The 12209-nt window shown below is 38.2% G+C and overlaps 1 protein-coding gene across 3 annotated transcripts in view; it reads left to right on the forward strand.

Annotated features, from left to right (window-relative positions):
- XPNPEP3 (X-prolyl aminopeptidase 3) overlaps positions 1–12209 on the forward strand; it is a 66019-nt gene that overhangs the window by 42626 nt on the left and 11184 nt on the right. For all 3 annotated transcript variants that reach the window (XM_077757932.1, XM_077757934.1, XM_077757933.1), the window contains 3 exons: positions 4407–4469; positions 6113–6226; positions 10877–10962. In XM_077757932.1, coding sequence (XP_077614058.1) covers positions 4407–4469; positions 6113–6226; positions 10877–10962 — 263 coding nt within the window. The remainder of the gene's footprint in view (positions 1–4406; positions 4470–6112; positions 6227–10876; positions 10963–12209) is intronic.

The raw sequence follows: 12209 nt of genomic DNA on the forward strand, positions 1-12209 counted from the left end.
CACTGGACTTGAGAAATAGTGGAGGACATCAGACAGATCATTAATGGAAAGATAAGGAATAACATAGCAGAGATAAAGGGCCCTCCCAGCAGGCTAGAAGAAGCAGAGAAACAAATTAATGACCTAGAAGACAGAGTAATTAATAGAAAGTAATCAAGCTGAACAAAAGAGAGAGAAAAGAATTATGCAAAATGAGAATAGACTTAGGGAACTCAGTGACTCCATCAAACATAATAACATTTGTATTATAAGAGTCCCAGAAGAAGAACGGAAAAGGGGACAGAGCATTTATTTGAAGAAATAATAGCTAAAGACTTCCCTAATCTGGGGAAGGAAACAGATATGCAGATCCAAGAAGCACAGAGAACCCCCAACAAAATCAACAGAAGAAAAGCCACACCAAGACATATGGTAATTAAAATGACAAAATACAGGGGTGCCTGGCTGGCTCAGTCAGTAGAGCGTGTGGCTCTTGATCTCAGGGGTCATGAGTTTGAGCCCCATATTGGGTGTAGAGATTGCTTAAGTAAAGAAATAAATAAGTAAATAAGTATATACATACATAAAGCCAAATATAGTGATTAAGAAAAAGTATTAAAAGCCGCAAGACAGATGCCTGAGTAGCTCAGTTGGTTGAGTGACCAACTCTTGATTTCAGCTCAGGTCATGATCCTAGGGTTATTGAAATGAGGACTGCACCTGGCTCCACACCCAGCATGGAGCCTACCTGAGATTCATAGTGTCTGTCTCTCTCTCTCTCTCTCTCTCTCTGTCTTCTCCTCCCTCTGCCCTTCTCCCCTGCTGTCTCCTGCACAAGCTCTCTCTGTAAAATAAAATGTAAATAAAAAATAAATAGATAAAAGCAGCAAGACAAAAGGAGAGAGTCACATACAAAGGAAATCCCATCCGACTGTCAGCAGATTTTTTTTAGCTGAAGCTTTCCAACCTGGAAAGGAATAGCATGATGTATTCAAAGTGATGAATAGAAGAAACTTGCAGCCAAGAATATGCAGGAAGGCTATCTTCAGAATAGAGGAGAGATAAAGAGTTTCACAAACAGAAACTAAAGGAGTTCGTGACCACAAACCAGTCTTACTAGAAATACTGAAGGGGAAGTGAGTGGAAAGGAAAAACCAAAAATGACAGTATGAAGGTAGGAAACACAAATGCAGTAAAAATGAATATTTCTGTAAAAAATCGGTCAAGGGACTCTCAAAGTAAAAGGATGTCAGATACGACACCATGTACCAAAAACATGGGGAGGAGAGGAGTAAAGAACGGGTTCAAACTTAAATGATCATCAGCTTCCATAGACTGCTCTATGCAGAAGAGGTTATATACAAACCTAATGGTACAAGTCAGAAACCACTAATAACTGTGCAAAGAGTAAAGAGAAAGAAGTCCAAATATATCACTAAAGAAAACCAGCAAACCATGAAAGAAAGACAAGAAAGGGTTAGAAGAAATCTTAAGAAACAACCACAAATAAAATATCAGTAAATATGTATCTACCAGTAATTACTTTGAATATAAATGGACTAAATGCTCCAATCAGAAGACATAGGGTAAGGATGCCTGGCTGACTCAGTTGGTGGAGCGTGTCACTCTTGATCTCAGGGTTGTGAGTTTGAGCCCCTCGTTGAGTGTGGAGATTACTTAAATTCTTACAAAAAAAAGTTGGGGAGATGGGTGCCTGGGTGGGTTAAGCAGCTGACTCTTGATTTTACCTCAGGTCATGATCTCTTGGTTTCTTTTGGAGGATCAAGCCCTGGTTGGACTCGGCGCTAACAGTGAGGAGGCTGCTTGGGATTCTTCCCTCTCTCTGTTCCTCCATCCACTCCCGCTGTCTATCTCTCTCAAAATAAATAAACTTTTAAAAAATACAAACATTAAAAAAAAAAGACATTGGGTGACAGAATGAATTTAAAAACAAGGCATCTATATATTGCCTATGGAAAACTCATTTTAGACCTAAAGACACCTACAGATTGAAAGTGAGGGGATGGAAAAATAGTTGTCATACAAATGGTGTAAAAGGAAAGCTAGAGTAGCAATACTTGTATCAGACAAAATGGACTTTAAAACAACAACTGTAACAAGAGACAAAGGACATTATATAATAATAAACTGGACAATCTAACAAGAAGATATAACAACTATAAATATTTATGCACCCCAACATTGGAGCACCCAAATACATAAAAGTTAATAACAAAGAAGTAATTGATAATAATACAATAAGAGGGACTTTAACACCCACTTACATCAATAGACAGATCATCTAAATAGAAAATCAACAAGGAAACAGTGGCTTTGAATGACATACTGGACCAGATGGATTTAACAGATATATTCAGACATTCTATCCTAAAACAGCAGAATACACATTCTTTTCAAGTGCATGTGGAATATTCTCCAGAACAGATCACATATTAGACCACAGAACAAGCCTCAACAAATTCTAAAAGATCAAAGTCATACATACCATGCATATTTTCTGACTATAGTGCTATGAAACTATAAGTCAATCACCAGAAAAAATCTGAAAAGACCACATATGCATGGAGCCTAAATAACATGCCAGTAAACAATGAATGAGTCAACCAGGAAATAAAAGAAGAAATAAAAAAGTACATGGAAACAAATGAAAATGAAAACACAACATTTCAAAACCTTTTGGATGCAGCAAAAGCAGTCCTAAAAAGGAAGTTTATAGTGATGCAGGCCTACCTCAAGAAGCAAGTAAAATCTCAAACAACCTAACCTTACACCTAAAAACTAGAGCAGGAATAAATGATACAGAAACAGCAACAACAACAAAAATAAAATAAGAAGAAGAAAATCAAAACAAAACAAAAAAACAGATTAATGAAGCCAGGAGCTGGTTCTTTGAGGGAAAAAATCAATAAAATTGATAAAGCTCTAGCCAGCCTTCTCAAGAAAAAAAAGAGAAAGGACTCAGATGAAATCACAAATGAGAGAGGAGAAATAACAAACAGTTGAGAAATACAATCATAAGAGAATGTTGTGAAAAACAATATGCCAACAAATTGGACAACCTACAAGAAATGGATAAATTCCTAGAAACATGTAATCTACCAAAACTGAAATGTGAGGAAATAGAAAATTTCAACAGACTGATTAACAGCAAAGAAATTGAATCAGTAATCGTAAAAACTCCCAACAAACAAAAGTTTAGGACCAGACGGCTTCACAGGCAAATTGTACCAAACATTTGAAAAAGAGTTAATGCTTATCCTTCTCAAATTATTCCAGAAAATAGAAAAGGAAGGAAAACTTCCAAATTTGAAAGAAGATCAGGATGAGAAAAGGTGCAAAAGCCTTGCAGCTGTTTCCAGTGTCATCCCTCTCACTTTCCTCCATTGGACTCCTCTGTGGTGATGTCATCGCCTTGTATTTAGAGAAATGTTATTAAAAACATCCCTTCCCACATTGCCTTCACTGTTAGAACAGAGCAAGTCAAGGGAAATTCCTTTCTAGTGTGGTATCATAGAGTCCTATCCCTGTGCATCTGATTTGTTTTCATCCCAAAGACATGGGAAATAGAGCTGACAGTTTCCCTTTGCACAGTGGCTGCGAGAAAAGTCAGTTATATTTGTGGTCTATCCATAGTTGCTATTGTCATCACGAAGGTCATTATGGTATGCATTATTTTGTTGAGCTCCATTCCCCTTAAGGCTTGTTTTGTTTTTTTTTTAACTCTACCACGGATTTATGCATCTTGTTGTATTTTGTGGATCCATGTAAGCTAATCTAAATCTTTTTTGGCATAAAGTATAGTAAGTGGTCAGTATAACCATATATATTCATAAAAATAGAAAATATACAATGTACTGTGGCTACTACAGAGGAATAATTAAAGTACTTGTACTATACGTGGCTCTGAACTTGGGGTAGTTTTGTCCCTCGGGATATTTACCAATTCCTGGTTGTCACAGTTGGGAAGTGCTGCTGGCATCCTACATTGAATAGGACAGTCCCTCTGCACCCCCCACCCCCACCCCACCACAACATAGAGTTAACTAGTCCAAAATGTCAGCAATAGTGCAGAGGTTGGGAAACCTTGCTGTAGACTGGACCGTTCAATCCATTTCATATATTTCTAGGCAGAAATGACAAAATGTGTTCCCATGTAGCGTATTCTAGCATACAGTGTATATTCTGAGTGTGATAGTTGGGTGCCCTTCCACTAAATCTCATCAGTCACATAGTCCTAAAAGCAATAGTTTACTCTTCAGAAATGTATATTATCATGCTCACGAAGTCACAACCTCATGTCAACAAAATTGGGGAAAAGGGTGCTTTTCACTTGAGCTCTAGTGTTTTGAATGTTTGAATAAGCAACAGTTAAAATGAGACTGTTCTTCTCATCCTCCATTCTACAGGCTTTCATAGAAACCATGTTCGCCAGTAAAGCTCCTGTGGAAGAAGGCTTTCTCTATGCTAAGGTGAGCCACAAAAGATTGGAAAGGTTTTTTTGGAGGCAAAAATAGTAAGTAGTTCATTTGCAGATGGCATCTAGTTGGCTTTCATGGAAGTGACCAGGATACCAGTGGAGAGGATTTGGTTCTTAAATGTCACTGAAAATTTATTAGATGTGTCTAAAATACGCAGACCTGCAATTAAATGAAGAAAATTGCAAAGTAGAACACATGAAGAAGCAAAGACAAGTTGTGAGCTGAGAATACCGTTTGAGTAAACAGGAGCAGAATCTGAGTAGTGCTGGAGAGAGGAGGGGGTGCTTCATCCCAGGACAAAGTGAAATTGGTAGAATTTACCATTTGCCTACCACCCTTTTTCACTTTTCCAGCATATGTAGTTTGGTAGCTATTTGAAAAGTTGAAATTAGTAATACATTAATGTTATTAAAAATGCAACCCGTATTCTAATGTTTATCTAGATTAAGAATAAAAAATAGGGGCGCCTGGGTGGCTTAGTCGGTTAAACGTCCGACTTTCACTTGGGTCATGATCNCCCCCTCTCTCTTCCCCTTCCCCACTTGTGTGTGCATGCGTGCACACATTCTCTCTCTCTCTCAAAAATAAATAAACATTTAAAAAAAAAGAATGAAAAATAGCAACTTTACTTCACCATATGTCTCAGCCTTGATCATAAGTTTTCTGTGTTCTCTTCTGGACTTAATTTGAAAATCATAGGAAATTTGGAGCATTCAGAGGAACTAAGCAGACAATAATAGGGCCAAATAACTGGTTTGGAGTGGGGAATAAAAAGTAGACTGAAATCGGGGCGCCTGGGTGGCTCAGTCAGTTGAGCGTCCGACTTCAGCTCAGGTCATGATCTCACAGTTTGGGAGTTCGAGCCCCATATCGGGCNCAGTTAACCATCTGACTTCAGCTCAGCTCATGATCTCAGAGCTTGTGAGTTCGAGCCCAACGTCAGGCTTTGTGCTGACAGCTTGGAGCCCAGAGCCTGCTTCAGATTCTGTGTCCCCCCTCTCTCTTCCCCTTCCCCACTTGTGTGTGCATGCGTGCACACATTCTCTCTCTCTCTCAAAAATAAATAAACATTTAAAAAAAAAGAATGAAAAATAGCAACTTTACTTCACCATATGTCTCAGCCTTGATCATAAGTTTTCTGTGTTCTCTTCTGGACTTAATTTGAAAATCATAGGAAATTTGGAGCATTCAGAGGAACTAAGCAGACAATAATAGGGCCAAATAACTGGTTTGGAGTGGGGAATAAAAAGTAGACTGAAATCGGGGCGCCTGGGTGGCTCAGTCAGTTGAGCGTCCGACTTCAGCTCAGGTCATGATCTCACAGTTTGGGAGTTCGAGCCCCATATCGGGCCCTGTGCTGACAGCTCAGAGCCTGGAGCCTGCTTCATGTTCTGTGTCTCCTATCTCTGGCCCTACTCCACTTGTGCTCTGTCTCTCTTTGTCTCTCAAAAATAAATAAATGTAAAAAAATTTTTTTAAATAGACTGAAATGGAAGCATAAGTTTGGTTAGATTTGATAACTAATTTTTCCAGAATGACGGAGAAGTACTTGAATGGAGGGACAGACTGTTGAGGGAGGAAATCCTGTCTTCAGTCATACTCATGAAGAGTCATGCTTGGCTCTTGTTTTTCAGTTCGAATTTGAATGCCGGGCCCGCGGTGCAGACATCTTAGCCTACCCACCTGTGGTTGCTGGAGGTAATCGGTCAAACACTTTGCACTATGTGAAGAATAATCAGCTCATCAAGGTACACAAAATGCCCTTCAGTGCCTCTTCCTATGGTGCCACTTACAAAGCACTTTATTGTTTAAAAAATGATCTTACCAACATTATCTCATTTGATCCTCACATTAGTACTGTGAGATAGGAGCAATTATTGACATCTGTTTAACAGATGGGGAAAATAAACTTTAAAAATTAGGCAGTTCATTAGAGCAGAGCTGAGAATTCTACCCTAAAGCCTCCGCTCTTTTTTTTTTTTTTAAATAACACTCCTTCTGAACGGACTTGTGGGAACAGTGGACCAAGCATATTTTGGGAGCAGACAGATTTTAAGAGTACGTTATTAGCTGTGAAGTAGCTTATCTTGTATAGTTTTCTCCCCAAGTGACTATACAAGTAAAGATTGTATATGCCTTTATTAAGTCCACTTTTAATTGTCTATTTTAATTTTCAGTAATTTCAAATGAATAAATATAGCAAACGTGAAGTATACTGCATGTTTTTTAAATGAATACCCATGAACCAATCACTCAGTTCAAGAGCTAGAACATTACCAATACTATATGTATCTTTATACTCTGCTATCCTAAAGCCTCCCTCCCAGAGGTAACTAATTGGTATCCTAAATTTTCGTTTGTCATTCCCTTGATTTTTTTTTTGTGTAGTCGTATCACACATGCATGATTTCCCAAACAATGTTAGTTAGTTCTGCTTGTTTGTGAACTACATAAAAATTACATACTGCTATATGTAGTTTGGGGGAACTTTTTATTTTATTCATAAGATGATACTTATTGTGATAAGATAATACAAATTTTTTTCCCAAGCATTTTTATCTGTTTATACTCTTATCAGTGGCACGTAATTCTGTTGACCACATCCTCTATCCTTTGATGTTATCAGACTTCTTAACTTCTACCATTCTAATTGGTATAAAACAGGACCTCATTGTGGTCTTAATTTCCATTACTTTAATTACCAGTGACATTAAGCATCTTTTTTTTTATCTGTAGTACTGCTATTTTCAACTTGCTGATGTGTTGTTTGGGATATAATAATCTGTGTTCATGAATGTAATTGTTTTATTTTTCTCATACTGTCTTTCTGATTTGCATATCAGATGAGTTAGTTTCTTTCTTAATATTGTGAAATAACTTAATTTTTCTTTTGAAAATTGGATAGAATATCCCTGTAGAACTATATGGGCCTGATATTTTCCTTTGTAGACTTTTTTAAACTACTGATTCAATTTCATTAATGTACTAAAGCCTTCTGTTTTGTTTTTTTTAACATTTCTTATTATAAAATGTGACTACTGGTAAAGTACTTAACACTGAAAGGAAGAGTTTAATAAGTAATTATAAAATGAACACCCATGTAACCATTACCCACGTCCGTACTTGGCAAGCTACACCTCTCTAGGCCAAATCCAGCCTGCCACTATGTTTTGTGAATAAAATTTTATTGGAATACAGCCTTTCCTGCTTTCTTCCCTCAATGGCAGAGTTGAGAAGTTGCACCAGAAACAAACAGTATGGTTCACAAAGTAAAAAATATTTACTATATAGCCCTTTACAGAAAAAGTTTGTGAATGCCTGAAACAGGACATTACTAGCCCTCCCCCCCCTAAAAAAAGCTTTTCTACCATGTGGTTCTTCCCAGTGATAACTTCTTTCCTCCCTGATGGGATAACCACTCTTCCTGATTTTAATGGTCATCATTTCTTTGCTTTTCATTTTATTTTACTGCTAATGAATAATAGAGTTTAACAGAGTTTGGTTTTGGTCATGTTTGAACTTTATAGATTTCAAATATTACATCTGCATTTTTTTCATATAACAGTATGTTGTTGCATGCTACTGTGGTTTGGCCTAGTGTAGAACAGTTAAAGTGTGGTCTGTGAGGTTAAATATATTTTCATAAGAATACTCAGACCTTATTTGTCTTTTTCACTCTCATTCTCTCCAGTGTACGGGGATGGACTCTAGAGCCTTTATGACATCAACATCATACCAAATTGAAGGCAAAAGCAGATACGCAATTCTAGCTATTTTTTGTTATGCTAGACAAAGAGATTTGTAAAAATGTAAACAGTGCCACATTTCTAACCATTTTTATTTAGAAAAATGATTACTTTTCATTAAAAACACTATTTATCTTAACATGTAATAGGTTTATTGTCATTTTTAAGTGGATTAATAAATATTATAAAGCTTTCTTGGTTTTAATTTATTAATGTGATAAATATCCATTAGGTGGACATTTTTATCATTTCCAGGTTTTTACCATTATGAACAATACCCTTGGGCAATATCAAGCACATCTTAACTGTCTTCTACCCCTTTGTCTTCTACAGAACATCTTGGCTTTTGTTTTAATCCATTTTAGTTTGTTTTCATAATATTACCACCAGTGTGTCTATTCCTAAACAATATAGTGTTCGTTCTTGAAAAACTGGAGAATAAGCACCAGTGTCACTGTACAGGGAGAGAAGAGTATTGCCATTATTAGATAAATTGGCCCAAGAGAAGAGAAGTTGAGAACTTCTAGGTCATGGTCTTTCTTTGGTTATCTGAAAGTTTACAAGGGCCCCTTCTGGTGAAGTCGGGGCAAGGCCCTCAGCAAGCTGTGAGAAACGCGGGGTACTGGTGGGGGGTCTGGGAGAGCAGGCTGCCTTGCGGTTCTGCCTCTAAGCTCACCACAGCTCTCTACAGCCATCAGAAGCAGGTTTGTTTTGATTTACGTGCATGTTCACCTTTCCTTCTCACATCTTCGACGGCCCTCCTGGGATCACCTTCCTTCAGCCTGAAGAAAATCCTTTAGATGGTCTGTTGCTGAGAAAATTTTCTGTTTGTTTAGCCAAAATATCTTTATTTCATTCTCAATTCTTGATGGAGGCTGTACCAAGGAAACTGTCCTTGCTTCTTTTCAGTCATCACCTGTAGTGTATCATTCCCCGTTCTCTTGACTTCCAGTGTTGCAGATTAAAAACAAACAAACAAACAAGAACAATAATTGTCATTCCTTCCTTCTGAGATACCTCTTTTTGTTTTGGCTACTTTTAAGATTTCTTTTTCTTTGGTATTTCTGTTTTATCATGTGTCTAAGAACATATTTGTTTTTACATGTCGTCATTATGATCCCTTCTCCCTCTGGAATCTGTGCCTTTGTGTCTTCATCAGTCCCAGGAAATCCTCAGACCCTGGCATAGATATCATCTCTCCTACAGTCTCTCTATCCACTCCTTCCGTGATCTCAGTGGGATGTATGTTACACCTCTGTCTGGTCTCAGTAAGCTAACTTTCATGTTTATTTTTGCCTTGTCTCTCTCTGTCATATTTTTGGAGCCTTGGGTATGTCTGTCTTCCACGAAACTAGTTTTTTTTTTCCCTCCATTTGTCTAATCTTCAGCCATCCCCTGGGTGATGGACTTCAGCAGTTGTTTTTATTTCCTTTTGGTCCCTTTCAAATCAGCAGAACTGATGATCTCTTGTTGCTTATTCATCTTTGTGATTCCATACTTTATCCCTTTAAGGATTTCATAATAGCCCTTCCATCTCTAATCATTCCCTTACCTGAAGTCTTGGAAGATCTAAATTTGGTGTTTGTTTTTCCTGCTGAGTCTCAGGCATGGTTACCTACCTCAGGTGCTTGACAGCCTTTGCTTGTGAGCTCACATTTGCTCGATATTATTTCTTGGAAATCATGCCAGCCGAAATTTGGGGGAAATTTCTTCCAAAGGCTGTTTGATTATGGTTTTGCCAGAAGTCAAGTGGGTCCTAGTACCCTGGGACTCTTGTATCCCCTCTGAGCATCCTAGATTAATGCAAAAATGTCCGGCTCATTTTCCCCACTTTGCTGCGAGACCTCAGGGCAACATCTCCTTTTCTATATGTACTGTACCACTTACCTTATCACTACATTCAGCTCTAGTTCTGGAGTGTCTTTTTTCAAGAGAGAAAATGTCTTCAGGACATCTTTTACATTATGTAATGTCAGCCTTTCATAAAATGTATTTTTGACCCAGGATCTAGTTGTTTCCTAACAAATATATTCTGACATTTTGCTGGAAACAAAAACCACATCCATTCTTCAAAGTTGCTATTCTATATATATACATATATATATATATTCACATATATACTCATTCGTCCATTATTCTACCACATGCCAAGTTGTGTGCTTATTTATATATGAATAAGATATTCCCTGTCTTCAAGGACATGAATAATTTCAATATAACATGACAAGAAGTAAGGTAGAGATATACCCAAAGTTTTCTTCTTTCTTCACATTCATTTTGAAAGGGAGCAAATGGGGAAGAGATATTCTAAAGTTAAATGGTTAAGGGTAATTGTATTTGAATAAGGCCCTGGATACCAACTTACATAGGCTTTTTAAAAATAATAGTGATAGTGGTAACATTTATGATGGGCTAAGCGTGTGGTTCCAGAGCCTCTGTACTACTCTGCAGTGGCACCTTTCTTGAATCAATGTGAATTCATTTGAAAAATTGAGATGCTGTTTCTTGTGAGAAAGAACCACAGAAGATTAGTCTCCTTCAAGTTAGCTTTTTAAATACATATATAAAATGAAAGGCATAGAGAGCTTAAATCAGAAGAAAGAGCTGACTGTCATAGGTCCCCTATGTTGACATATCTCACTTTTGTTGCAGGATGGGGAGATGGTGCTGCTTGATGGAGGCTGTGAGTCGTCGTGTTATGTGAGTGACATAACCCGGACCTGGCCTGTCAATGGCAGGTAGGACTTGTACAGATCCCACTTCTTTTTAAGAGTATGAGTTGGAATATGGGTATATTAGGAATAAAGGACTAAAGAAATATATTCATCCCCTCTAGCTCGAGTTAACTGCCTTTGCAAAGGGCCTGATTACTTTCTAAGCGTGCTTTATTTATCACATCACAGGATCAGACACCTAGACACACCTAGTTAACACATCTAGTTAATGTTCACATTTTTTAAAAATAAATTTGAGGATGGGGTGCCTGGGTGGCTCAGTCAGTTTAGCGTCTGACTTTGGCTTAGGTCATGATCTCGCAGTTTGTGAGTTCAAGCCCCACATCGGGCTGTGTGCTGACAGCTCAGAGCCTGGAGCCTGTTTCAGATTCTGTAGCTCCCTCTCTCTCTGCCCCTCCCTTGCTCATGCTGTGTCTCTGTATCTCTCTCTCTTTCAAAAATAAACATTAAAAAAAAATTTTTTTTAATAAAGAAAGAAATTTGAGGAGTGCCTGGCTGGCTCAGTCAGTAGAGCATACAACTCTTGATCTCAGGGTTGTAAGTTCAAGCCCCATGCTGGGTGTAGAGATTACTTAAAAATACAATCTTTAAAAAAAAATTAAGGGGCACCTGAGTGGCTCAGTGGATTAAGTATCTGACTCTTGATTTTGGCTCAGGTCATGGATCATGAGATCAAGCCCCACATCAGGCTCTGTGCTGACAATGCAGAGCCTGCCTGAGATTCTCTCTCTCTTTACCTCTCTCTGCCTCTCCTAACCTCTCTCCCACTCACACTCAAAATAAACATTTTTTTTAATAAAAAATTAATTCATTTAAAATTAAATAAATAGGGGTACCTGGATGGCTCCATCTGTTGAGTGTCCAGCTTTGGCTCCTGTCATGATCTCACAGTTGGTGAGTTAGATCCCCGCATCAGACTCACTGCCGTCAGAGCAGAGCCAGCTTCAGATCCTCTGTCCCCTACCCCTTCTGCCCCTCCCCAGCTCCCACTCTCTTTCTCAAAAATAAACATTTTAAAATAAAAATAAATAAATTTGAAGTTTTTATTTTCTGATTGCAAAAGTAATTCCAGTATTCAGTTTAAAAAAAATCACTAGAGGGGCACCTGGGTGGCTTAGTCGGTTGGGCGTCCGACTTTCACTTGGGTCATGATCTCGCGGTTCGTGGGTTCGAGCCCCGCGTCGGGCTCTGTGCTGACTGCCAGCTCAGAGCCTGGAGCCTGTTTCAGTCTGTGACTCCCTCTCTCTCTG

The sequence above is a fragment of the Crocuta crocuta genome, unplaced genomic scaffold (genome assembly GCF_008692635.1).
Source record: "Crocuta crocuta isolate KB4526 unplaced genomic scaffold, BGI_CrCroc_1.0 scaffold143, whole genome shotgun sequence".
NCBI lineage: Eukaryota > Metazoa > Chordata > Mammalia > Carnivora > Hyaenidae > Crocuta > Crocuta crocuta.